Below are 26,745 nucleotides of genomic sequence, written 5' to 3' on the forward strand. Positions count from 1 at the left end.
TGATCACCGCCCCTCATCTCCCCTTTTCCCCCTTAGTAAAGGATGACTGGCCGTAGGGCACAATGTTCTGCTCCAAGGACACTTGTCACCTCCTGTCATCCAATATTATTTCTGCACCTTATTTTAGTCTCTGGTCACGGCCTGGATGCAGCTCTATAAAGATTTGGGTTTGCATTCTCAAGAAGAGAGAGAGAAAAAAATCATTTAACCTGCAGCGCCCAGCCCTCAGCGGACAAGGCAGGATGTGACACCAGCTCCTGGTCACCTGAGGACATCCCTCAGCAGAGCCCCCACAAGCCACGTGCCCCAAAAGCTCCAGCAGCTGCCTGCCAGCGGGCTGAGAACGTGCAAAACTCACTGCTGGGATGTCAGGGGACCATCTCGACATTTCTCGAAGTCTTTCGGATGATAGGCTTGCACGTAGTGACGGCTGGTCAGACCTCGGCCGGAGCAGGTTTGTGCATGCGTGCTTTCAAAAAAAGGCGCATTTAATACAGGCTTTTATTTTTTTACTGTTTTTTTTTACCTCGTTTCCTAAGTGAGATGGTTTCCCTCTCCCCAAGCGGTTTTCATCGAGGGTAGAGGGAGATCTGCCAGTGGGCTGTGTGAGCTGGGCAAACGGGTGGAGACGGGGTGTGATGGGTGCCAGGGCAGAGGGGCTGGGGTGCACCTCCTGACCCCTCCCCACGAATAAATCGCCTGAAACAACTGGGACCCCCCTGGGATCCGCTTCCTCCCGGGCTGGGCGAACACCTCCCCGCCGCCCCCGGGAGGGGAGTTGGCTCCAGCCACCGGTTCCCCCCCGCCACATCCCAGCCCCTGAGGCCGGGACATCCCGGGCCGGGGCGCTGCGGCCTCCACCTGCTCCCGAGCCCCGACGGGGCGGCCCTGGGGGCCGGGCGGGCGCGGCCTGGGCTGGGCCTGGGCCTGGGCTGGGCTGGGCCGGGCCGGGCTCCGCCCGCCGCCGTTCGCAGGCTCCCGCGGGGCTGGGGCCGGGGCTAGGGCCGGGGCGGGTGGCGCAGAGCCGTTCCCTTCCCGTCCCCGCGTCTCTACCGGCCGCCGGCGGTGGGGGCAGAGAGAGAGCCGGGGGGGCGGGCGGGTTGGGGGGGGTGGTCTCCCCATGAAGCGGCGGAGGATGAACAAGCTGTACATCGGGAACCTCAGCCCCGCTGCCACCGCCGAGGACCTGAAGCAGCTTTTCGGGGAGAGGAAGCTGCCCCTGGCCGGCCAGGTCCTGCTGAAGTCCGGCTACGCCTTTGTGGATTACCCGGACCAAAATTGGGCCATCCGGGCTATCGAGACCCTCTCGGGTAAGCCAGGGGCTGCACCGCCCCCCCCCCACCCCCGCTCCCCGCCTCCCCCGCACCCCCGGGGCTACCCCTTCTTCCCCTGAGTCCCCCAATCCCCCTGGTCCCCCCTCCCCTCCCCGGGCATCCCCACCGGTCCCCGTCCCCCCCCCCCCCCCCCTTCCCGGTTCCTTCCAGGCTCTTCCCAACCTCGGCTATTTTTTCGCTGATTTTTTTCTTCGATTTTATTAAGAAGAGACCGGACGCCGTACCCCCCGACCCGTCGCCCCCCCGGCACCTTCTCCCTTTGGGGAACCATTTTACGAGGTGCCCAGCCCCAACTCACCGGGGGCGAGGAGCAAAGGGCGGCGAAAGGGGCGGCTGGGGGGGGCGGCCGTGGAGGCGCGGGCAGGGCGGGTACGGGCCGGGGGGGGAGCGGGCAAGGGGCTGGGGGGCTGGGGAGTGCGGTGGGATGGAGGAAGAGGTGAGGATGGGGATGAGGGGGTAGGGGGGTGGACAGCCCCCGGGGTGATGCTGAGCGCCCCGCTGTCTCCGCAGGGAAAGTGGAGCTGCACGGCAAAGTGATGGAGGTGGATTATTCCGTGCCTAAAAAGCTCAGGTAACACACCCCCCCTCACGCTGTTGTCCCACCCTGGGGGGGCTCTGGGAGCCGGGGTTCGGGATTGGGGGGGGCGAGACGGGAGCCCCGCCGGGTTTTACTTTCGCTCCGGAAAGGCGGGGGAAGGAAGCAGCCGGCCCACGGCCGGTACCCCACTCCCGCGGGCCGGGACCCCACTCCCACGGGGGGACCCCGGCCGTAGGGTCGATGGTGACACGGAGTGTGTCCCCCCCCCCACCATCAGCCCCCGGTTCGGGACAGGCAGGGGCCGCCACCGCACCCCGCTGCCACCAGTGGAAAACAGCTGCTTTTTGAAAGGTGGGGGGGGGGGGAAGAGAAAAAAGAAAAAAGCCCTTTCCCCCCCCCGACTTTCTCTTCGTGGGGGGCTGCGATTTACAGCAAGGGAGGTCGTGCCCAGCAGTGGGGCTGCCAGCGCTGTCAGAAGGTGTTGTTTTTCATCAGTCATTCAGCGATTTGCTTTCCAAACACCTTTTTTCCCTTTTTATACTGCCAGAGGATCCAAAAACTCTATTGTGTCGAAGCGCGCTCTCTTATTTTACCCAGGTGTAGGGGAGCACCGAGGCCGGACAGATGGGACCCTCTCGTTTAGTAGAGAAAATAAATAAAACCCACAACCGCGTTGCGTAGCTGCCTTGTTGCACGATTTCTTGTTTTTTTCCCCCCAACATGTGTTGGGATAAAAGGTTGGCGCGTTGGAAAAAACCCCCGTCGGATGGTCCTGCTGGATAATTTGCTGCTGGTTAGCGTGGAGGTTTGGTCCATGATTGGTGTTGGGGTATTAATTTTGAAATTGTAGAGTTTGGGGGGGGGGAACGCTGTTGTGTAATTGAGGCTTGATGGGGGAGCGGCTCGTGCCCAGCATCACGTGTGCTGGAGCGGGATTTCTTCGTCGTCAGGGATCACACGCTCTCTTACCTTAAAAAATCTTAAAAAAACAAGTGAAAAAAAAATCCCAGCTGTAATATTTTTAAACTGAATCTCTACAGCAGCCTTAGGTTGGTCCACCGATGACTATTTAAGAGCGATGGGGCTAGAAATTGAGAGTTTGGTAAGATAGTATGGACCCGGGACGTGACCTTTATCGTGTTCAAACGGGATGTAAACAAGGAATTCATCTTTACCTAAATTCCCCGTCGGGCTGGTGTGCTGCTGCTTTTCCTTCTCAGTTTTAAAAGAAAAAACACATTTAAACAGCCCAGAAATTAATGCTGGTTTATTTTGCATCAGCTGGCTCCAAGTTTTCTATTCTAGCTCAGCTCCCCGGCTTCCCCAGGTTATTGAGATCTAATTTAAACCGACATTTTTTTTCACAGCTAAAAAAATTTATATATTGTTTTATATTAATATATCCTGTTGTGGGGGGCCGTGCCTTTGCCTCCGTAGATTATAGATTTTATTTTTATAGCATGATTTTTGGCAGGGAACGGAGCCTCACGTGGTCATGTTTTAGTGTCGTCGTCGTTCCCCCCGCTTTAAATTCGTAGAAAATCCAATTTTTGCAGTTGCAGTGGAGTCCCAGAGAGGCGCTGAGATTTCAGGGGGGCTCGATTGGGTAAAATCCCTGGGGTTATTTAAATCAGTTTGTGCTTTAATTGGGTGTGGGGAACCCGAGCCCCTCTTGGCTCTCGTCCCCCAGTGTTTCTGCGTCACGGGGATGGGAATCAGGAGGCGCCGATGCCCGACGCTTTCCTTCCGTGCCCACGTTCACCTGAAGTGCTTTATTTTTGTAACCAAATCTAATCTAGGTCTGTTTCACCGATGCATTTATATGCGTATAAATGTGGTTTGATAAGAAGGGGGCTGGAAAACCCTTCCGCCACGGGTATGTAGGGCAGGGATTTCCTCGAGGTGCGGCCGGGAGTTGCTGGCAGGGGGTTGTTTCTGTTTCTGCGAAGGCAGGAATTAAACGGGACGGTGGTGGGAAGGAGCCAAAATCCTTCCCGCTCCACCGCGCTGCCTCTCACGAGTTAAAAATCAGCCGTTCTACTGCCATGCAAATGGTTTAGGCTCCTATAGGAAGGATCCAACAGTGTCACGATTGTGTCTTGTTTTTTTTGTTTTTGTTTTTTTTCCCTTGTATATACTGTATTGTGCCTTGGAGAATTAAAGAAAAAAAATCACCCTATTTTTTAATCAACATTTAAACATTTTAAATTAATATTTAAATTTATTTTTAAATTCAGCAGGGTCAGAGAATGCTTTTCTTTGCTTAAAGCGAGATGGTGCAATCCTATTTCAAGAGTATTTTATATCCAGAGTGTGATGGTGAGGGAAGCATCAGCATCTTGCACCTTAAAGATAGGTTGTACATCTCTGAAATTTTAATTAATGGAAAAGCAGGACTGAAAAAAAATTAGGATTGGTTGTGAAATAGGGGAAGTAAAACTCAACGACCCCAATACTGGCTTTTATACAAGGATCGAATACAATTGGTGAGTTTAATAAGTTGCAAAGCCCCGTTTAGTGTCTCCAAACCAGTGAAATTTTCGGGTTCCTGATTGCAAAGTGCCTTTTAATTTCTACTTTTGCTGTAATTTTCAGCAATGATAAATAAAAGCACAAGGGACATCCAAACAGTGTGGAGGGGGAGGCTGTTGGAGAGACCATGGGCTGGAAATCTCCATAATATTAAAAAGAATGATTTTTGCAATCTAGCAAGTGGCAGAACTCGGGTGGTTTTGCCCCGGGCAGCGGTCGCTGGAGGGGTAGGGATGAGAACGCCTGCCCGGGCAGCTTTGTTGGGGGTGATTTTATGGGATCTGCAGGATTTTCTCCTATTTCAGAAAGAATTATCCTGAAATAAGTTTCCTCTCTTGAGCATTAATTCAATTCTCGTTTCTGCGTATTTTGGCTTTATTTATTTATTTATTTGCTTTTTTCCCCACCCCCTTGTTTTTAAACCCAAAACACTGTTGACGTTATGGCTCGAAATAAACGTACAAGCCCTTTTGCCTCCCCATGGGCAGCCCATCTTTTCTTTCCTCATTCTTAATTGCTTGTCATCAATGAGTTGCTTAATTAGGGGAGTGGAAATCCTCGTGCAAACCAGTTGCTTTGCCAGGAAAAGCCACCAGCACCTATTCGTGTGTGCGTCTATAAATAACACACGAGGAGCAGAAAAAAATACTCCCATGAATCTCCACTTCTAATATATCTAATTTAAAAAAAAAATCTCTCATTTGAAAAAAAAAAAAATTAGGGAAACATAAAGAGCAAGAAGATATTTTCTCCAGCCGCAGTGTGGGGAGGGTTTCCTTCGCTTCATCGAGAGAATTAAACTCGCTGGAGGTTTTCTTGTATATGGTATGTTGGGTTATACTGGGTTTGAAATTGAATTCAGAGTGCTAGGAGTGGGGCTGCTCTCAGTCCTGGTCCAGGTTTTAAATATATATATTTAGTATCTTTTAATGTATTTTATATTTTTATAAATTAATAGTGTATCTTTTGGTATTTAAAATATTTATTATCTTTTATATATATATAAATTAAAGGGGCTATATATATAAGATACTTTATATATGTACTTTATCTCTGAAAAAGATACTTTTAGATATCTGGATGGGCAGCAGGTTTCCCATCAGTCTCGGGTGCTGTTCCCTATGGAGCTGATCCTTTCCTAGGTGGACTCCGGCGCTTGTTATATCTAGGTGTAATGCTGTCGCTTGTTTTGGTTTTGCCTGTTTTCAGGAGTGGATAAACTGGAGCTAGTGGCGTTTGAGTTGTTTTATTTTACTTCAGCCACCTTTTCGCTTGGCTGTTTGCCAGGATGCAGGGATGGGAGCAGGGTGGCACTGGGGATGCAGGATGAGGCGTGGAGGATGCAGGGGGTGACCGAAGCCATTAATTACCTGTTAACGTTTATCACTTTATGGTTCCTCCACTGGTTTGAACTTGCCCTTCTACCCTGTTGGGTATCGCGTTGATGCCTGGCCTACCCCTGCTCGCCATCTGTCAGCCCTCCTCGGGGAGAGATGGGTGCTGGGGCTTTGGGGGGGGTGTGGTGGGGTGGCTTTGGGTGGCAGAGGATTGGAGCACAGCGTGCCCGACTGCCCCTCACAGCAGCTCTGCCATGGCCCCCTGCCCACCTGGCACACCAGGGCTTTGTAATTCCCTTCCCCCACCTCTATTTTTAATTTTTTTGCCCCCTCTATTTTTAATTCCTCCCCCCCTTTAATCCCACCCCCCATTTTTAATTTTCTCCTCCTCTATTTTTAATTTTCTCCCCTATTTTTAATTCCCCCCCTTTTTAATTTCTCCCATTTTAAATTTTTTTCCCCCACTCTTTTTAATATTTTTCCCCCTCTTTTTGTTTTTTTTCCCGCCTCTTCCCCCCTCCCCTTCTTCCCCCCTCTTCCTCCTTTTTTTTTTTTTTTTTCCCCTGCTTAATCTTGAAAAGCTGTGACAGATGGGACATTATTTCCCATTCATCCCTATTGTTAATACATCCCCAGCTGACGGGGATGTATCAATCACGTGCTGTCCTCGTCATCCCCCCACAGCTCCATCCCTGGCCAGGTTGCTCGTCCTACGGAAGAGGACACGGCTTTAACGTGAACAGATTTTAATTCCTTAAGAGCGTCAAGGCAAAGCCCCCGGGATGGGAGGGGAACTGGAGCAGACGTATCCGTGATGCTCTTGGCAACTGGTTGAAACTGGGGCAGCTCTTTAATGCTTATCCAGCCCGGCGCTGGTGGAGCTGTTGGTCATTAAGATCTGCTGCTGGATTGGGTTGGGTGAGAACAAAACTTGTTGAGGATGACCCCAATAGACCAAAAAATATATATAATAATCGAGAGAGGCAAAGCCAATCAATGCTTTCTTCCCTGTCTGGGTAAGGGAGTGTGCCCGGCTCCAGCTCTGAGCTGCTGGGTCTGAAAAATTCAGGTGAGACTGAGTTTGGACCTCACCTGATGATGAGCATCGCTTTTCATGGGTATTTTCTTCCCTGGGACAAATATTTCATAAAGCAAGCAGGGCTGCTGGGGTGGTTGGTTTCCAGCACGTTTCTCTTGTTGTTTTCCCCTGGTTCCCTTGAAAATTCATTTTTCTTGAAAGCAGAAGCTGCCCTCAGAACCAATCTGAGATGAAAGGTGATAAAATCCCTTTATAGCTTTATTACAGTAAGGTAATATAAAGCTTGAACAGAAGAAAAATCTTCATTTTTTAGGGCAAAGAGTGGTGAAGCCGTTGCTTGCATCCCATTGTAAGGCTTCTATTTAAGCCAGCTCGGTGGAATTGAGTTTCTGGTTCACTTGTGGGAGGAGAGGTGGGGGTGAAGCCCCCCTGGAGCAGGAAACCAGGGGATGGTGGGAATGGTGTGTGTTCCATGAGCTGCAGCCCGATGGGCAGGGGAAGCAATGGGCAGACATGGGGAGGGCTCGTGGAGGTTGGGCAGGGGGTCTGCTGGCTTGTTTTTGTTTCACAGCTTCGTCTCATCTTCATTCTTCTTCCTGGGTTTTGAGGGTGGCTGTTACCTGTTATTTCCCTGTAGGAGGGGTGGCCACAAAGCTGCGCGATGCTGCTGCGGGCCTGGGCTGCTGGAAACGGGAGAGATGTGCCAAAAAAAAACCCTAAGCCATCTGATTCTGGGGAATAAACTGCAAGTTTTTAAGGCATCTTCTGTTTTATTGCTTGATTTCAGCCCGGTACAGATACCTGGCACACGGCACACGAAGCTCTCGTTTGTCATCAGCTGGTGGGGCGCGGGTGGCCGAGGGTTTCCCGTCCCCTTTCCCTGCAGGGTTGCGACATCGACCTCGCGATTTCGGTCTAACCGATGCATGAAATGTAGCTCAGCTCTGTTGCAGATTATTTCATGAACCCAGCTTATGGCCTTGCTTGGTTAGCGAGCAGGCTCCTTCGTTCTGTGTGTGATTCTGGCCAGCACGCGGTACCCAAAACCCAGCTCTGGGATGGAGGAGATGTTTCCTCCTCGAGCCAGAATAGCTGCCAGCAAGCAAGACCATTTTTGATTGAATTTAGAAGGGCAAAAAAGCAGGTGAACCTATGTAGATCTGGTTTCTTTAGCACTTGAGGCTGATGCTCGGTTGTCACCCGGCGTTTTGTCCTGGGCTGGGCACCGAGATGGCTGCTGGGCACGTGCAGGTGGGGTGAGCAGGAAGGTGATGCGGAAGGATGCAGCTCTCATGGTTTTCTGAGGGCAGCTCGCTACAGCAGGGCTAGTGGCACCACATAATTATTTTTCCACAAACTCTGTGCCCATAGTTACTGGTTATTTTATAGTTGGTGGTGTTGGGGTTTTTTTTTGTTTTGTTTTGGTTTTTTTTAAATTCCTACCAGCCTGCTGCAAAACAGGTTGGGTGAAACGCGGCTTCTGCCTTCATCACGAGGTCAGGCACCAGGGATTGTGTGCATGCGCCGAAATCACTCCCCCATCTCCCAGGTTTTGGGAGGAGCAAGGAAGATGAAAATAAAGGTGTTTGCTGCCCCAAAGCCCTCCCAAGAGTGATGTTGAAGGAGGGTGGCCTTGAGCTCTGCTGCCCTGTCCCACAAGGACGTGCTCTAGCCTAGGGAATAACGCATCCATCCATCATGGCCCCAGGTAATGCATCCATTGCTCCGTCAGCGATGACTGTGTGTGGTCCAGCACTGCTTCAGCCAGGTGGGGAATTACAAGAGCTATAAAAAATATGTCCAGTAGGAATAATAACCCTAATTTAAATGCTGAGTGGTGATAATGAGCTGTGGGGAGACCTGCCAGGTGGTGGAGGTGAAGCCTTGAGCACTGTTTGGGTATCTTTAGATGCTCTGCATGAGCTCAGATGGACTGCAGAAGTGGGAATACGCTGTAGTGTCCCGTTGGGAATGGGGGTTACGTGGCACCTTGCTATGGTCCTTCTTCGGGAGGTGGGCGAGCGGCACAGAGCGGTGATGCAGCATTTCGGGGGACCGGGGCTGCCCTGGCAGCTCTCTCGGCAGAGGTGTGGGGAGATGATGGCCCTGGTGCAGTTCAGTTCAATGCAGAGGCTTTTCTAGAGTCACTCCCAGCACCCTGGTGAGGGGACCACGTCTGGCCAGTGTGTTGGTTTTGTTTGGATGAGCTGCTTCAAAATGCCTGGGGTCCCCTGGGCTGCTGGACTTCAGTGATGGGACGAGCCAAGCCAAATGAACCCCAGAAGAAGGGTGGCTTCTCTGTGGTCCAGCCTGTAGCATCCCTGGCCACAGATGGTTCCCAGCTGGGAGGAGGAGGAGGATGGTTGTAGCTTTGGCTACAGTGCTTTGGCTTGCAGCTGAGCGGTGGCATCTTGGGATACGGCAGGTGAAGGTGCCACCAGTTCTGTTTTGGGGCTGGAAGGTGGTAGAAATAACTGGGCAGCATGTCCAGCGCTCTCCACCAGTGGGGAGAGGCCAGTCCTGGGCTTCAGTTGGGCTTTCGGAGCTGAGAAGGGCTTTTCCCTGGAAAGCTTTCAGATGCTGATGGTTTGAGAGCCACTGGCACTTGGGCTGCGATTTGCTCAGGTGAAATGGCCTCTCTGTGTGCCACCTTGGCTTGGGAGCAGGGTGCATCGCTCAGAGCAGGCAAGAGCTATCCTCCTGGGAGCTGAGCACCACCTGGGAGTGGACCTGGGTGCCTTAAAATAGCCCCTCTGGGAGATGTTGTTGGGTTTTTAAAATGAGACATGGCCCATTTTTTGGAGTGAGACCTACCGAGTGTTTGCACCAGGAGTGGCGGTGCAGGGTGCTAAGGACAGGCAGGAGCAGAGGATGGTTAGGCTGTTGGTGAGTAGCGCAGGTTTGTCCATGCCATAGTCCAACTTGGGCCAGATCTACCTCAGTGCCTCCTTCCTGGCTTGGGGTTGGATGGGATAGGATGTAGTGCGATGGGTCTCGATGAGGTGAGATGGAATGAGATGGGATAGGATAGGCTGTGATGACTCTTGCTCCTTGCCTCACAAGGATCTTACAGCTACATGCCCAGCAGTGAAATCCCTGGCAGCAGCTGGGGACAGGAGTCCATGGGTGCTGGAGGAGAGGGGTGTGGTGATGCTGCAGGAGAGCACCATTTTCTGTAGCTCTGGCTTCCCCACTTTTTTGTAGTGATGATTTCTGCCGATGGGCAGAGACACACGGCATGAGGGCACGTTGCGGACCAGGCAGGGTTCTTGGCCGTGGTGGGGGCTGACCGTTCAGCAAGGACGGCCATACACAGGATCCCCAGAGGAGGATCTGGCATGGGCTGGCCTGGGGAAGCTAGCTGTTAAACCCATGCAGGGTTTTATTGAGCCCACCTCCTCGGTTGGAGGTGAGCGTAGTCTGTTGTCCATTGCTGACCGCACTGCTGACCATGGCTGTTTGAGCAGCACCATGGCTCCTTGGTGGTTTCAGCTGCTTTGCTGGACTGCAGCCCTTCTCGTGGGACGAGCTGTGGATTTTGTCTTGCTTTTGCAGCTTTGGCCCCAGCGACCGGGCAAGGGTGGGAGAAATGGCTTTCCCCGGGGATAAGCTGCTTCAGCTCAGCGTGGGGAAGCGGGATGCTTCAGCAGGTTCTCACCAGCTGCCGCCTGATTCCCGGAAAGCCTTTGCCCTCCTGCTGCGGGTGCCTGTAGACCCTAACCTGGGGCTTTGTCTTCGCAGGAGCAGGAAGATCCAGATTCGAAACATCCCCCCGCACCTGCAGTGGGAGGTAAGAAGCGGACAGTCTGAAAAACATCCCGTTCATCTCCTCCTCCATTAGTCTTGCCGAGCGGCACAAGCCGCACTGCTGGAGTGTGTCGTCTGTGCGTGGGCCACTCTTTACCTTCCCACTAACCCCAGGAGGGAGGTGGAGCGTGAACTGGGCTCCCTCTCCTGCCTGCTCATGGATCCCAGAGCTGTGGGGCAGCTTTGAGCAGCAGGACATTGTTGGGATAATGGGGTGCAGGTGGGTGAGGGCATTTAAGCAGCTGGGTGATGCTGGGTTTTTGGAGGGTGTCTGTGGGTGAAGCAGGCTCTTTCCCTGCCTGTCTGGCAGCCTCTCCTGCCTGCCTCACCTGCCTTGTTTGCTCCTCTCCCCCAGGTGCTGGATGGCCTGTTAGCTCAGTATGGGACGGTGGAAAACGTAGAGCAAGGTAAGATGGTCCAGCACGGTCCTCATCTGTGCAAAAGTCCCAGCGCTGCTCCCCAGCTCTGCCCATGCTGGAGAAAACCCAGTGGGGTGAAACCTAGTTTTCCCAGTTATTAGTACTGGGCTAAAATGATTTTCCCTGCAGACCCAAGCCTTACTGGTAGAGATGGGGCTACTTGTCTGGTGGTGGGATGGCATGGGCCATAAGTCCTCCATCCCCAGGGCTTCTCCTGGTTCCTGGTGAATGAAAACCCACTTGGCCCTGCAAGTGAAAACGAGCTGAGTGTTGTTTGGGGTCTGCTGGTAGATCGGTGATGTCTGGCCATGTGTCCTCCTTAGTGGTGGCGGCAGGATCTGGTCTTGGCACCTTCTAGTCCTTTGCCAGCTCAGCCCCATCCTTGTGCTGGTGGAAGATACAGCAGTGCACCAGCAGGCACCCTGCGCAGTTGCCAAAACCATCCCTGTGGGACAGGCATTACCCTCCCACTGTCCCCACCTGCTTCCCCCCTTCAGGGTGTACTGGGGGGGGCCGGGAGCAGGAGCAGGTCTCTCTCCTCCCCTGCTCTAATGCTCTTTCTCTTGCTTTTCCCACAGTCAACACAGACACAGAAACAGCCGTTGTCAACGTAACGTATGCAACTAAAGAAGAAGCAAAAGTGTAAGTGGGTTTGTTTCGTTTTGTCCATATTTTCACACCAGCTGAACTTTTCCTGAGGAATCCAAGGTATCTTCTGGGCTTCTCCTTGTTGTCTCTCTAAGCTTCCTTGGGTTGTTTCTAAGCTCTTACAGTGTAAGCTTCTAGTGCCTTAAGGGCTGTCTGTGTATCGTCTCAAGATGTTGGTTTTATCTTGGGCTGTGTCATCTCGCGTGTCTTCTGCCAGCAGCCTTCTCTTTGTCCCACTGCTGGGCAGTCTACTGCCTTCTCCCCTTGAGTGGGAGATGGGGTTTCTCGTGGTGCCCCATCATACATGCATAGCCACTACTGGACCAGCTTGGGACCACCAGCCACGTGGTTGTTCCCCTCTTCCTCCGTGCCTTCTCCTCTTTCCTACAAGGGGCTCCCAGATGTGCCATCTTGAAATTTTCTTTGAATGCTGTCCTTCCTACAGGGTCCTCTGTGGGGTCTCATTGGCCTTGTTTTCAGGGAGCAAAGCGCTTTAGAAAGCTGAGGGTCAGGTCAGATAAGGAGTTTGTCAAAGAGTCGTCTTCCCAGGTTGGAAGTCCAGACCTAAAGTGGGAATGCACTGGATTAATCACCAGTCTGACCATGCAGACTGAGCTGCTGAAGAGGTGGAATACAGTTGAGGAGGTGGGAGAGATGATGAAGAAACACTGCAGTTATGGGAGATGTAAGTACCCCCGGCCATTTGGGGAAAATTCAAGTTGTAGCCCAACATATTCACAGGCTATCACCTGCTGCTTCCTGGAGCCCAGAGAAACCAGCTGGTCGACTTCTAAAAGGCTTTGAGAAAGTTCTTCTGCTGTGGACAAGAGAGAGGGCCTTTGGGTGGAGGAATAACTGGTTAGAGGAGGTGAGAGGGAGCCACGGAGTCCATGGCTGGTTTCTGCAGGGGATGCAGAGCAGAGCAGTAGAGGATAAGTCACCTGCGTACTATGCAGAGGAGCCGTATGGAAATGCCACGCATCAAGAAAAACTTCAAAAGGACAGAGGAACCCTTTGAGGCTGTACATCAGTGCAGTAGGGCCATGTGAAGACATGCTTAAAGATTTATCATAGCCAGCAGAGGAAAAAAAAATACAGATTGGGGATTATTTCAGAAATGCAAGGACTTTTTCATGCAAAACGCTTTGTTACAGGCTTGTAGAGATCTCGGCCCTGTGCTAGACCAGCACTGTTGGCTACGAGTAAGCAGTGAGCACATCTTGTACTTAGCAGCCAGGGTAGTTCTGATATCACCGAGAGCCACGTCCACGCAGACCCTGTGCAAGAAGGAGCTCTGGATAGTCCGGCTGTTCCCCAGTGGCAGCGTTACCAAACTGGGAGCAGTTCCATGTTCTGTAGCTTAACATCCAACCTCAGGGCACTGCAGTGCGGGAATGGGACTGTGATGGAGAAACTCTCGTAGCGGAGGTTTTTGTGGATGCTGAGTTGATGTCCATCAAAAGCAAGATTTTCCAGTGCAAAATGGAGTGTGAGTCTTGTTCTGGTTTTGGGAGGATGCTGCATGGTGGGAACAGCAGAGGACAGAAAGCTGTAGCTGTAGAGTGTGGGAGCAGAGATAGATGTCCCAAGGCCGTAGTAGGTCCTACTTTGAGTCCCTTTGCTGCTGGATGTTCCAGGAATTTCCTGTCTGTGTTGACCTGTCATGAGGTTGGACCTGTGAGGACAGAGATGGGGAGAATGATCTGCTCGTCCAGGAAGCAGAGGAGAGTCCACCTCACTCCAGCTGGGGTGGCCACCCTGGGCACCTGGTCCAGGCTTGGCTGGCCAGAGGAAGGTGGTTACCAGCAGATGAAGGGAAAGTGCTTTGGACTGCAGGAAAACCAAGCCATGGCAGCTCATGCCACGAATGTGTGGCAAGAAAGAAAGATGAAGAGTCACCAATACAGCAGTGCTTGATGCTTTGGAGTAAGAGGCTTCAGGGTTAGCGAAGACACCATGATCTGTTGCATCCAGGCAGACTGGTACCTGTTTTGGGTGTTACTCAGCAGCTCGACGCTGAGGTGAGTGACGGGAGGAAAGGCCGGGTGGTTCATGGTTGCGTGTGCTTGGTTTAGAGCACGTTGTGGTAGGAGCAGCTTAAAGGAAGATATCGGCAGAGAAATCAGACCGTGGGCCACTGTGCTGATTTTGGACAGGGACAGCAAAGCTGCAGAAGTCCTCATTGGATGTGATGTTCAGGCCTGGCAAGGAGCTGCTTGCAGTGGTGCATTCGTACGCCTGCCTGTAAACAGCCAAAGCGAGATGTGGTAGGAAGAGGAAAGGAGTACAGCTGAAGCCGTCACTGCTCGCAGAAGACATTGCAGGCTCCAACACAGCTGGGCATCACCCCACTGAGGAGGGGCCTGCGGGGATGAAGAGCCCAGGTGCTGCACCCTCACCCATCACTGAGCTGGAATCATCATCTGCCGCATCCCTCTCCTTGCAGCGGTGGCTCTTGCTTGGAGCCCCTCTGTCACCTTTTCTGTGTCTAAAAAGCCCATGAGAGCATTTCCAGGCTGTGCGGTAGCCTCTGGCCAGCGTCCGGGCTCTGCTTTCCCTGGCGGAAGTGGCAGATTCCCGGCTGGCATCCTGCCTCTGCCAGGGGGACAAGCTGTGTGCCAGCCCTGGCATCACCCACGTGGGAGGGGATAGCATCCCACCACGCTATGGGGCTTGCTCCACACAGGGGAGGCGGGGGGCTCTGGCTTCCCATGGCCACCTTCTCCAGACTGGGGAGGGAGGAAGGTGCAGGTTTGGGGAGGGACCACGGTCTACAAGGGCAAGTTCCAGAGGTGTACGTGTCACCGGAGAGCACCTCACCGCCCCTCCACCTCTCCCTACCTTGCAGAGCAATTGAGAAGCTGAGCGGCCACCAGTTTGAGAACTATTCCTTCAAGATTTCCTACATCCCGGATGAAGAGGTGAGCTCCCCTCCACCCCCCCAGCGATCCCGCCGCGGGGGCCACTCTTCCAGGGAGCGGGGCTCCTCCCCGGGGGGCTCCTCGCAGCCCAAACAGCTCGATTTCCCACTGCGGATGCTGGTGCCCACGCAGTTTGTTGGTGCGATCATAGGAAAGGAGGGCTTGACCATAAAGAACCTTACTAAGCAAACCCAGTCCAAGTAAGTACCTCGAATGGTTTTGTTTCCTTCCGAAGGGTGCTGTAGGTCCCCAGCATGGGTTCTCCGTGCACCTGGGGCTTTTGAGTGCTGGCCAGCAATGTTTTCTTGGGGTGCAGCTTGCAGGGGATGGTGGCCAGGGGGGTCTGGGTGCGGCAGGAGGGGGATGCACGCCACAGCCAGCCAGGAATGAGTTTCTAAAGCCTAATCAGGAGAATGGCTGGGGATGAGGCTTTAGGGAAAAATGGCAAGTTTGGGGATAAAATGCTGAAGGGGGTTCCTAGGTACAGCAGCCAGTGCCCACACGGTCTTTGCCCTCGGGATTTGCTCATCCCGCAGTGCCCCGTATGGGCCAGAGCTGTCGCAGGGGAAGGGGGCACCACGGGAGCGCTGCCTGGAGAAGGATGTGCTTTTTGTAACTGTTTGAAGCCTTTTTTTGCACTCTAACATTTTTATTTCTGAAGAAAAAGAAAAAAAAAAAAAGGAAAGGGACTGTCTTGCCAAAGTTTTCCATGTTTCTCTTATCAATGTTCACTTTGATTTCACCTCTGATTTTCTGCATGGTTTTCCTGCATGGTTTGTTCCTGCCCAGATTTGTTTGTGTTTAACCCAAAGCTGTCTTCTCCCATGCTCATCATGCTGAACCCGGTGGTCCTACAGGACATAGGACTCCTGTACCAGAACATCCTCCAGGGCGTCCTGGTTCTCAGAGAAGCTTTTAGAGGCAAATTGTTTGGTACTAGTGCGTCTGCTTGAGCAGGAGGTAGGAAGACACGCTGCTCCGCAGCTGAGCGAGCCGAACTCCAGTGTTGGGTTTGCAGGAAGAGGTTTGTACAGGAAGGGGGCAGACACATAGGGAGAGAAGCTCTTTGAGCCTGGCTAGCCCTAGAGCATGACCACCTAGTAGCCGTGAGCTCGTCCCAGTTGTCTGCAAGCCCTTCTTCTCCAGGTGAGTCCCCTGGTGCGATGAGCAGTGAGTGTAGCTGTGTTCTTGCCACCCAAAACTGGAAGATTGCCCTTTGCAAGCCCTGAGCCTGGTGAGAAAGGTGGGAGGCACAAGCTGCTGGTTTCATCCAACCACAAGGCCAAATGCTGCTGCCTGGGGCAGTTTCTGCTGCTGAGCTCTCCCTCCTTGTGGGTTGGTTCCCTGTGCCTGTGCTAAAGACCCCGTGCTGTGGAGGAAGGCCGTGTTCCGTGCTTTCACCTCTCCTGACCTGCCTGAGGAGGCCGTGTGCCATCATGTGCCACCACCTCCACTCCAGCCTTGTGCAAGAGGGACCTCATGCACCTGGCCTGGGCAGTCTCAGGAGGTCATCGCCTTCAGTTTGGGGTGTCAGCCCGCAGCTCTGTCCCTGCTAAGGCCACCCTCACCCACCGGTGTGATGATCCTGGATATAAGAGTACTGATGACATTCTGTTGCTTGGCCCCTGCTCCTACCCAGAACGACATTGGGTCCTGGATTCCTGTGGTCACTTAGGACTTCACCCCTGTCTCAACATACAGCGATGGCCAGAGATGCTCTTGAGCTGCAGGGAACAAAACTGTCCCCAGGTTGAGCCATCTTCCTCCTTGGCTGAGAAGGAGCCCAGACTGAGAGCCCACCCTGCCAGAGGACCTTCCACAGTGATTGCAGCCCTTGCAGTTTGATGAGGAGAGAGGACCATCACTACTGAGCAGCCACGGGGCGAGGATAACCCTAGCATGGCCACCATTCTCTGAAGCCTTCCCAGCCCCTAAAAGGTGCCTGGGGTCCTAGGCAGGTGCAGATGGGTGAGGAGGTTGAGGGTCCCCTTCTGCGTCGTCCCATTGGACTGGAGCTGTGCAGCAGCAGCACTGGGATGTACTGGGAAGTCCAGAGCCTTCCTCCACCTCCAGCTCTTCAGGAGAGGACATGTCTAAATGCAGTGGCCCCTTCCTAGCACCCCATCTTCTCTCTGCAAATTGAGCTTCTGCCTGCACATCAAGGTTTGGGATGGGTTGGAGGTCAGCCAGAAACCTGGCCTGTGTCCTGCTCCTGGGTACTCGTCACTTGGGTGTGTCCGTCCAGCCCGTCTGTGGCTCTTGGCCCCTCTTCAGCAGAAAGGCACAGCTGTGCGCCCTGTCTCCATCTTGACTGTTCATGGGTCCGAGAAGCTGCCAAATCCACCCCATCTGTGCGGTTTGTTGAGGTGGTCATGCATTCTCCATCGGTTCCCACCAGCTGGGAGTGTCAACCCAATGTGACATTGCGACACTACTCTGGAGCATGGGCCTATCATCACATCTCGTGGCACGTTTGCCATCTCCCTGGTGGAGGGGGTGGCAGTGGGTGTCCTGGTGCCTGCTGGGCGCTGCCTCTGAAGGAATGTGTCCTCGAAGTCAACCTGCTGGAGCTCCACAGCTGGGAGTACCTTAGGGGGTGTCACACACGTGTACAGCATGCAAGTGGGTCACTTTGTGCTGTAGACAAAAGAGCAGGGAGAGCCTGGCCATGCTGGTGTGACCAGCACCTCTTTGCCCATTCCAAGCAGGACTTGTCTCTTGCCTGAGCAGCTCTGGCTGAAGCTGTAGGAGATCCTGAGAGATGTAGCCTGCAAAGGGGATCGCATTCTGTCTTCATTCCCTCTTCAATGTGCAGATGAAGCCACCCTGGGTTGCCTTTCAAGGCTGGTGCTGTCAGGCTCTTCCCTTGCCTCAGGAAAGGTTCACCCAGCTGCTCCCCTGTAAATGAAGCATCCTTGTTCCTACGTGCTGGTTCGTGAGCTCCTGGAAGAGTTGACCTGTGCAAACTTGCCGTGACCCTGCAGCATCCAAATGTGGTGCTGGTTAGGGGTGACTCCACACCACAACCCTTGGCCATGCATGCACAGCAGCGCCCATGAATGATCCCAGTCAGGATGAGGACCTCTTACAAAAAGAGACTTGGCCAGAGGGCACCATATTGGAGCTGAGCACTGGTGGCATTCACTGGGTGGCTGAGTGGTCACTACTGCACCTTCCTCAGAAGATCTGGGCCAGCCCAGCTCTGGCTGCGGCAGAGACAGGGACCCCAAATTGGTGGCAGGATGGCTGCATGGCATCATCCTCTGGTGGGAAGAGTGCATGGACTCACATGGAGAAGATGAAAAGGTTGCTTACATCTGTTCTTCAAGACACATGGTTGACGGGCAGGAGTCTCCTACCCTGCTTTCCTCTCTCCCTCTCTCTCAGGGCCTTTGCCAGGTACGATTGAGCGGTGAGGAGCGAGCTGGAGGCACGTGCCTCCTCCCCGCCATGAGCTGAGGGGAGGACCAGAGGAGCTAGAGCACGGTCCCTGCCGGTGCGCAAGGGAGAGCTTTCTGGTCTCCCGTGGAAGGGCGTGAGTACAAACGCTGTTGTTGACGCATGCCTCCGTGTCGTGACAAAACGCTGCCGACGGGTAAGTTGTCTCTCTGTCCTGGTTGTGGCAGCTGCTGGTCACTGGACAGCCTTGGGTGTTGTGCAGGGAGAGACTGAGGTTGGAAGGGATCTCTGGAGACCTCTAATCCAATCTCCTGCTCCAGGCAGGACTGGCGTCAAAGATGATAGACCAGTTTGCTCTGGGGTTTGTCCACTTGAGGATTTGTTCTGCCCTCCCCTGATGCATTGTTTGACATTGGTTGACATCCCTCAGCTTCCAGGCACAGCTTGGGTCATAAACGCGAACGTAGCTCAAATCTCATCTAAACCAATCAAAGTGAAACACTACCTGGACTTGCATGAGACCAGATTGATGGTACATGTATGTCAGCAAGACCCAGGTTCACCCCAAAGCTTGAGCAGACGTTGAAATGAGCTTTTCTGTGAATAAGCAAGCTCAGCTTCTCAGCCTTGAAAGCCTTTGTGTGACACCAGACGCATCTCAGGGGCTCTTCTCTGCTGGTTGTTTTGATGTAGGGTTGACATCCATCGGAAGGAGAACGCTGGCGCTGCCGAAAAGCCGATTACCATCCATGCCACGCCAGAGGGGTGCTCCGAAGCGTGTCGCATGATCCTCGATATCATGCAGAAGGAGGCTGATGAAACTAAATCGTAAGTATGATATTCAGTGCCCCAGGCTCGGCAAAGTGGGCAGATTTGTTGGAAGGGAGGTAAATGCAGCTATTGGTGGAGAAGAAGTCGTCTTCTGTCACTCCCCACCCCCTGATGGAACTGCTGGCCTTCGGAGTTTCAGGATAGAGTCATAGGACAGTTAATAACTCACAACTGAAAAACTTCTGCATGGTGTGGTTGACAGCGCTGTACAGACCAGGTGGGTCCGAAGAGCACATAGGAAAACTTGGAGAACAAACTCCATGAAATATTGATGTACGATCAGGCTTGGGAAGTCCCTGAGCTCCCATTCCCCTGAAGCTGAGGAGATACAGTGGTGGTTTTCGTCCTTGCACCACATTGCTACTGGCCCTTGGCTGGAAATAGGTTTCCTAGCCAGATGGACATTTAGATTTTATTTTTTAATCCCTTTTAGAGCAGAAGAAATTCCTTTGAAAATCCTAGCACACAACAGTCTAGTGGGGAGGTTGATTGGCAAGGAGGGCCGCAACCTCAAGAAGATCGAGCAGGACACCGGCACGAAGATCACCATCTCCCCGTAAGTCTTGATGAACACCAAGCCATCCCCCTCCATCCAACATGGTACGGGCAGCACTGGAGCCAGAAAACAGATCAGTTGTGTCCTCCATGCATGTTCCCCATCGCAGTTGGGTGTTCTCCATCCCAGGTGGATGGTGGCATTGGGCAGGGAGAGGGCATGTGGTCCCACGCTGTCTCAGGGAGGGAACCCTCATCTATGATTTGAGTTTTCTTCCTTTTTTTTTTTTTTTTTTTCCCTTGGAAAAAAAAGTGTAACTGCATCTTGGGTTTTGTCTGTGGGCTAGTTTGCAGGATTTAACCATTTATAACCCCGAGCGGACCATCACGGTGAAGGGCAGCACAGAGGCGTGCTCCAATGCCGAAGTGGAGATCATGAAGAAGTTGCGAGAGGCCTATGAGAACGACGTGGTGGCTGTCAATGTAAGCTCCTGCCTGAGATGCCCTTGCTTCAGAGCCACTGCTGAGGTGGTCAGAAGAAAATTGGGGGAGGTTGTCGATCTGTTATCACAAAGGTTGGCCCTCACCCATCATGTACACGCTAGGTGGCAAGATCTCCAAAAACCCCACTCTACCTTTTACTCGTTTCTCTGTGTCTTCACGTTCCCAGCAACAAGCCAACCTGATCCCAGGATTGAACCTCAATGCTTTGGGCATCTTCTCGACGGGACTGTCCATGCTCCCATCCACCCCAGGAGCCCGAGGGGCTGCAGCAGCCACCCCATACCACCCGTTTGCAGTAAGTGCAAAGGTTTTGGGGTACTGGGGACATGTTCTTGGGGGCAGTGGTCTCTAGATTCTCCTGCTGTAGCTCTTGGGTTTGGGTGGACACCATAAGTATAGGAGCCATCTCATGGGGAGCCTTGAACAAGAAAGAACTCTGACTCTTGACCATTTGGGGAAGATGCTTAGCACAGCAGTGAAGTGGAGAGGACAGTGAATGAATGTGGCTTGTCCCTCCTTGGATTTAGCTCCCCAGGAAGATCAGCTGCATCCCCATGTTGTGTTGAGCTTGGTCTCACATGTGTTTAAGGACTGGCCATGTCCCAAGGGTGCTGTTATCTGAAGGTGGCTGGGGGCAGCCTGTGCCAATGCTAGCATGGAAAAACCGTATAGGTGGTCTTCAGTCCTGACCCCGAACCCACCGCTGGGTTGTGATGGTGTGGACTCTCTTGTGCGCTGCGGGTCTGGTTCTGGTGGCCACCTGAACCTGCAGGCATCGCTGCAGGGCACGCACGGCGTGATGTGAAAGGGGATGAGCAGTGCGCCCTGTGCAGCCATCAGCCTTGATCTCTGCCCTGGCACCTGAAGGGTTGTGCTTGCTGGGAGTTGATCTCCACCTGATTCTGTAGGCAAGGGTTTTCCTCTTTCTTGGGGTGCTGTGGCTGCTGAGACATGGGGCAATGCAATCCTGGGAAGCAGTTTCAGAACCACTGAGGTTGCACGCAGGCAGGGATGGTCCAGCATTGGGAAGACATGCCGGCCAGAGTGCTGATGCAGAAGGTCCATCCCCAACCCACTAGCACCCACAGAGCATGGATGGGTGCTAGGATGACCAGGCTCTGTGGTCTGTCTCCGTTAGTCTCTCTGAATACATCTGCTGAGATGCTTTGGCTGCACAGCCACTGGCGTGCGGGTTAATTTACTTGTGCTGTTTTCTTTTCCTGGCGACGCCAGCAGCAGAGCGGTCGGAGGAGAACGGTGAGTGCCAGGCTGGTGGTGCGGAGGAGTGGATGAGTGTGATGTGTGTGGTGGTCCTGGAGGGCACCAAGAGGGTTGGTCTGTCTGTCTCTGCGCTGCCAGCCTGCGGAGCAGAGGATGCTCTGCCTGCGTTGGCTGCTTGAGAAGGTGCAGCCTTCGGGAAGTGTCTGCTTGAGCGTTTGTTGGTGTGATGGAGAGGAGCTGGGCAGGTCTTCTGAAGGGCAGCGTTTGGTGTGGGCTGCTTCACCTCAGAGCTTTGCATAGCCTTTTTCAAGCCACTCTGATGAATTCAAGAGGAGCGATTGCCTCTGCCGTCATTTTTTATAGTAAAACAAGGAGCAGGCAAAAAAAAAACTTAATAGAAAACCAGCTCAACTTCATGGTCCTTTGCGTTTCACACCTCAGTGTTTCTGACCATGTCCTCAGCAGGACCTGAGGTCAGTGGCTGTAGCTTAAACCAGAGCTTTAGAGACCTTGTGAGGATGGAGGACGGGGAGGGAGCTTCACAGTGAAAAAGATGAGCTGGGGACACACAGTGTCCTCCCCGGCCCTGAGGCCCGTCTGGGCAGGAGAGAACACGTTGGCATAGGAGACATGGAGCAGCCCATGGCCAGAAGGAAAGGGCAAATGTGGGGAGCATGAGCTCAGTGCGAGGACGAGCACAAAACCTCAGCATGGCAAGTTCAGAGGGCTAGGAGTGAGAACGGCGTGGACAGGGAAGCTGGATCATCTCCTCCACTACGTAATAGTGGTTTGCAGGTAGCATCTGGTTGCACTTCCCTGAATCCGGAGTAGGAGAGGGTTGTGTCTACTGCCAGGAGAAATGTCTGATGTGTTTGGGACACAGAATGGTTGAAGAGGGGTTGGACTGAGTTGAGTTGGATTGGGGTGCTGGCACACACCCCTTGCTTTTGGCATGGAGAGACCCACTGCTTTCTCCGCATTCCCAGCCCGGATCTTGGGGAACATCCGTAGACTTTGCTTTTTCTTCTCTTGGAACTGGAGAAGGGAAATGGTGATGGAAATCGGAGCCAAACCAGGCCTTCACTCAGTTCTCACCAAACCCCCACCTTCTCCACAGGGGACTGATGGTGGTTACAGCGCTGCCTCAGCTGTAGGGGCTGGTTTCCCGCTACTCATGCTGGCGGGACACAGCTGGGAAGCAATGGAGAGGGACTGGGGGTACTGGGACCCCCCCATCCACCTCCCAGCCCTTGGGTGCACCTCTGCTCTCTGGGGAGGGTTTCAGGGACTGAGGGTTGTCCCTGTGTCCCTGCCAGGCTCACGGTGGTGGCGCGTTGCTCCACGTCGGGCTGGGGGCGGCCAGGAAGGGGCTGGCATGTTGGTGTGTCCCTGACCGTAGTTTTTTTCTCCCACTGCAGAGCTCCTCGGCATACCTCTCGGGTCTGTACGGAGGCCGCCCGGCCGGCGCCTTCCCCCATCAGCACCCAGTAAGTGCTTGGCACCCTCCTCCGTGAGATCTTCGCTCGGGCGCCTTGGGAGGGTGGGCAGGCGCTGCCCTGGGATGCTGGTAGGGTGGCAGCCGCCCCTCTGCCCGGCTGGTCCCCTGACTGTTGCACTCTTCCGTACCCTTGCCAGCTGCCAGAGCAGGAGGTTGTGAACTTGTTCATCCCGACGCAGGCGGTGGGAGCCATCATTGGGAAGAAGGGGCAGCACATCAAGCAGCTGGCTCGGTTTGCGGGTGCCTCTATCAAGGTGAGCAGAGCACTGCTTCCTGCCTCGGTTTCCCCTTCCTACTGCCAAGGGCAGCGAACAGGAGCCCTCAGGGAGCAATTTTGCTCCCCAAATTAGTACAAACCCGTCGCTGAGTCCTGCAGCACCCCAGTTATCACACCCCTGCTTGGGTGAGAGGAGATGGCCTTGTTGAGGGGGATGCCCCTGCATGGGGGGACATCCCACCTAGGGGAGATCTTGCCAAAGCAGGGCCACACTCACGCTCCTTCACCCCCCTCCCTCCACAGATTGCCCCGGCAGAAGGTCCCGACGCCAGCGAGCGGATGGTCATCATCACGGGGTCACCCGAGGCTCAGTTCAAGGTGCGCCGGCCACGGGGTGGGGGCCGTGGGGGGATGCTAAGGAGCAACTTGAGAGCACCTCTTTGATCACCCCTGTGCTGCCAGCCGGGGTTTGCCTCCCTGAGTGCCAGGGGAGCTCTTCACTCACTACCCTGGTTTTGATGCACCCTCGGGGATGGAGGGGCACAGCAGGCGTTGCCAGGACCACTGCCCACGCGTTTTACTCCCCTTATGTCTCCTCCCCAGGCCCAGGGGCGAATATTTGGGAAGCTGAAAGAGGAAAACTTCTTTAACCCAAAAGAAGAAGTGAAGCTTGAAGCCCACATCAAGGTGCCTTCCTTCGCTGCCGGCCGCGTGATAGGCAAAGGTGGCAAGACGGTAGGTGGGGGGTGCAGGGATGCTCCCCCCCTGCCCCAGGGCTGCAGAGCTGGGCATCACCCATCAGCCCTCCCCGCGCTGGGTGGCACTCCCCCCAGGTGCTCAGTGGTCGCAGCAACGTCTTGACCCCAGCCCCATGTCCTGGTGGTGGTTCTCCTTGGGTGGTGACCGTCCCAAGGTGGGGGACAGGGTGCAACCCTCAGCAGCCTGGTGCCACATGGTGGCTTGGAGCTGGGGTGACAGCGGTAGCGGAGGATTTTAGGTCTTCCACAGCAAAACCCACGCAGGGTTCTGTCTTTTGCTCCAGGTGAATGAACTGCAAAACTTAACCAGTGCAGAAGTCATTGTGCCACGAGACCAAACCCCGGACGAGAACGCAGAGGTCATCGTTAAAATCATTGGGCATTTCTTTGCCAGTCAGGTAAGGTTTGGCTGTGGCTTTTCCGATATTCCCAGCTGGTTTAGTTCACCGAGGAAAGCTGCTGGGCTGGGCAGCAGCCCGGAGCACAGCACTGCCTGAGCGTCCTGCTGCTCTGTTTTGGATGGGTCCTGTGCACACAGGATGCACTCAAGGTGTTTTGGCAGCTCTTCCCAGCTGTGCCAGCACTAAAATTAAAGACTGGCTTGATTTAGGTAAAACAGAAGTCTTAGACACCATGCACAGTGGCACCCAGGGTGTGAATCAGCTGCTCCCTGGCATCAGCGCTGGCAGGGAGCTCCCATGGTCACCCGCATCCCACCTGGGTGTAGGTGCCACAGCCTTGTCTCCTGTCTGCTTGGGTGGGATGGTGGCACCCCAAAATTCAGGCTCTGGAGGAGCAACAGAGGAAGCACAAGTTAAAACCCTGCAGTGCTCCCCTTGCAGCTGTGCTGGAGCAGAGTGGCTCCTTCTTTAGCACATCCTTAATGAGGGCTGTGCCAATCCACGTGCTTGTTTGATAATTAAAAGCTTGGTGGACATTGAGATGTTCAGTTGCAGCCGGGGTGGGGGAAACAGCTACTGGGGCTGCTCATGGTGCCCACCCTGACCCCTGGCTCTTGCTTCCCCCCACCCCAAGACTGCACAGCGCAAGATCAGGGAAATCGTACAGCAGGTGAAGCAGCAGGAGCAGAAACACGCTCAGGGAGCCCCGGCCTCGCAGCACAGCAAGTGAGGCTCCCGCCGTGCCGGCCAGCACCGCCCGATGAATGTAACCCCGCTGCCGGACCCCCCAGCAGGTCAGGGGAGCAAACCAAAGACCCCCATCGAGCCCCTCACCCCGCGGCCCAGGGCGCTGCGAGGATGCACAGGGGAGGGAAACAGGGAGGGCTCTCTCCATCTCACAGCCTCCCCCTTACTCCATCGCCTCCTGACGCTGTCCCTTTAGTTGGACTAACATAGGCAGAGAGGGAGAGAGATATTTTTTCAAATTATTTTTAAATTTCCTAAAAGCCACCCATCCAGGCACGGCTGGAGGAGCTCGCCCGGTGTGGGGGGCTGCGGCGCACATCAATTTTAGAATTAATATATCGATAACAAAACTAACGTCGATTTTTAAGTTTTGTAAGAATTGTTTTTTAATTTTTTTTTTTATTTCAGAGGGATTGGGGGGAGGGCGATGTTTGTTTTTAGCAAAAGCAGGCTTTTCTAGATGTTCAAGGAAAGGAGCTAGTCCATTGGTTCTCAAATGCACAGTAGAGCAGAGATGTAGGATTGCCAGCAGGGAAAAAAAACAAAATATATTAAATGAGTGTTAAAAAGCAACTTCTTAAGGGCTTTGAGAAGAGCAGTGCCTGTATGAGCCAACAAAAGGGATACCGTCTCCTAAAAGAGGAATCTCTTTCACATGCCCTTTCCCCCTTTCCTCTTTGCTTCAGAGTCCAAAACCGGGGTTTGCATCCATTCTGTCCCCCCTTTCCAACTGTGTTGTCTGTCCCCTCTCTCCATCGCTGCCGGACACAGCTGTGCTCGGCACCAACATCCCTGGCAGCGCCAGCCCTGCCTGCTTTAGCCAGGGATTTTGGGGGAAAATTCTTTTTCTTTCAGTGTTGCAGGGAGAGGAGGGAAGAAAGGGTGGGGAAAACAGATTTACAATACATTGTCAGCCCAGGGCTGGAAAAACTATCAAATTTTTTTAAAAATTAAAAGAACAAACCAACCCCACGTGACACATGCATACACACACAAAAACTACCTCAGGTTTTCGTACCTCAGCACCTTGCGCTTGTGTTTCCCTTTTAGAGATTTTGTATGCCTTGTAAAACTGATAGTTGGAGCATTTTTTTATTTTTTTAATAAAAAAAAAACGAGTTGGAAAACGATTTCGACCAAGTCAGCTGCGAGGTGGGAGAAGGAAACCATCCCATGTGTCCCAGAGCTCTTCCGTAGTCTCCTTCTGCTAGCTGAGAGCCAGTGGCCATTCCTTCAAGAAAGCTTGAGAAATGTTTAAAAAGAGAAGAAAAAAAAAAAAAAAAAAAGGAAAAAAAAGAAACCACCCAAACAAAAAAAGAAAGGTAGAAAGAAAAAAAAACAAACCACCAACCACTGAAAGTGGTGGAAGCTGATGGGCAACAGGAGGGACGGGAGCAGCGCGCCACGGGTGGGTCCTGTGCCGCTGGCTGAGCGTGCCGGGGTGAGGGGCCGGTGGCAGCGCCAGACCCACGGGCTGCGACGCCACGTTTTCCTCTACTGCAAAGTGTTCTGTGAAAAAAATCCCCAATGACAACAACAAAAAAGAGAAATATATCCAGCTAACAAGAGCCTGAGCTTGCTCTCTGTTGCTTTCTTTCAAGTGTCTTGTGTTGGTCACGGCCAAGCTGAGCTTGGGGTGAGGGTTCCCCCATGGCTGCCCCATTTCCCTGCCTGTGGTGCTGGGCAGCCAGAGCTGTGCTGCTGGGGGGAGAAGGGGTGCGGGTGAGGGGTGTATTTTTTGGGGGAGGGGTGTTTGCAGACATTACCAAGCATCAGCTTTACCCAGTCACTTGAGGAGGGGTTGCCATCATGAAGCCACCTCTCCCTGCACTAAACTGGGGCTTGTGTGTCTCCACTGTTAGTTAGCAAACCCGAAATGATGCCGTGGCACTGCTGCGCTTATTAACGGCTCACTAATTGTGCTTGTGCAGCTGGAAAGCTCGGGTGCCCTCACCCACTCCCACAGCTGTGTCTGCAGCGAGCCAACCCTCTGTCTTGCCGGTAGCTGAGGAGCCTGCTTCCAGGGTGGGTGGAAGGGCAATACCCTGTGGGGGAAGGACCAAAGTGGGGCTTGGGTGCCCTTTGCGTGAGGTGGTGGT

At 53.6% G+C, this 26,745-nt stretch overlaps 1 protein-coding gene across 5 annotated transcripts; it reads left to right on the plus strand.

Moving 5' to 3' along the window:
* The first annotated feature begins 1,120 nt into the window (after positions 1–1,120).
* Positions 1,121–26,214, plus strand: IGF2BP2 (insulin like growth factor 2 mRNA binding protein 2). 5 transcript variants are annotated; one of them, XM_086754457.1, is made up of 18 exons: positions 1,135–1,310; positions 1,845–1,905; positions 10,522–10,570; positions 10,943–10,994; positions 11,585–11,648; positions 14,503–14,575; positions 14,708–14,775; positions 18,668–18,802; positions 19,239–19,361; positions 19,648–19,783; positions 19,971–20,099; positions 21,038–21,061; positions 22,444–22,512; positions 22,661–22,777; positions 23,044–23,118; positions 23,344–23,475; positions 23,783–23,896; positions 24,534–26,214. In XM_086754457.1, exons 1-18 carry the CDS (start codon positions 1,136–1,138, stop codon positions 24,627–24,629), a joined length of 1,692 nt encoding a protein of 563 aa, XP_086610583.1. In that variant the 5' UTR covers position 1,135; the 3' UTR covers positions 24,630–26,214. The 5 variants fall into 5 exon arrangements, with proteins under 5 accessions (XP_086610579.1, XP_086610583.1, XP_086610582.1 ...); XM_086754453.1 differs by having other exon boundaries at positions 1,121–1,310; positions 14,503–14,775; XM_086754456.1 differs by having other exon boundaries at positions 14,503–14,775; positions 25,697–26,214.
* Positions 26,215–26,745: the final 531 nt, after the last annotated feature.

This window comes from Chlamydotis macqueenii, chromosome 9 (assembly GCF_036417535.1).
Source record: "Chlamydotis macqueenii isolate bChlMac1 chromosome 9, bChlMac1.mat, whole genome shotgun sequence".
Lineage (NCBI taxonomy): Eukaryota > Metazoa > Chordata > Aves > Otidiformes > Otididae > Chlamydotis > Chlamydotis macqueenii.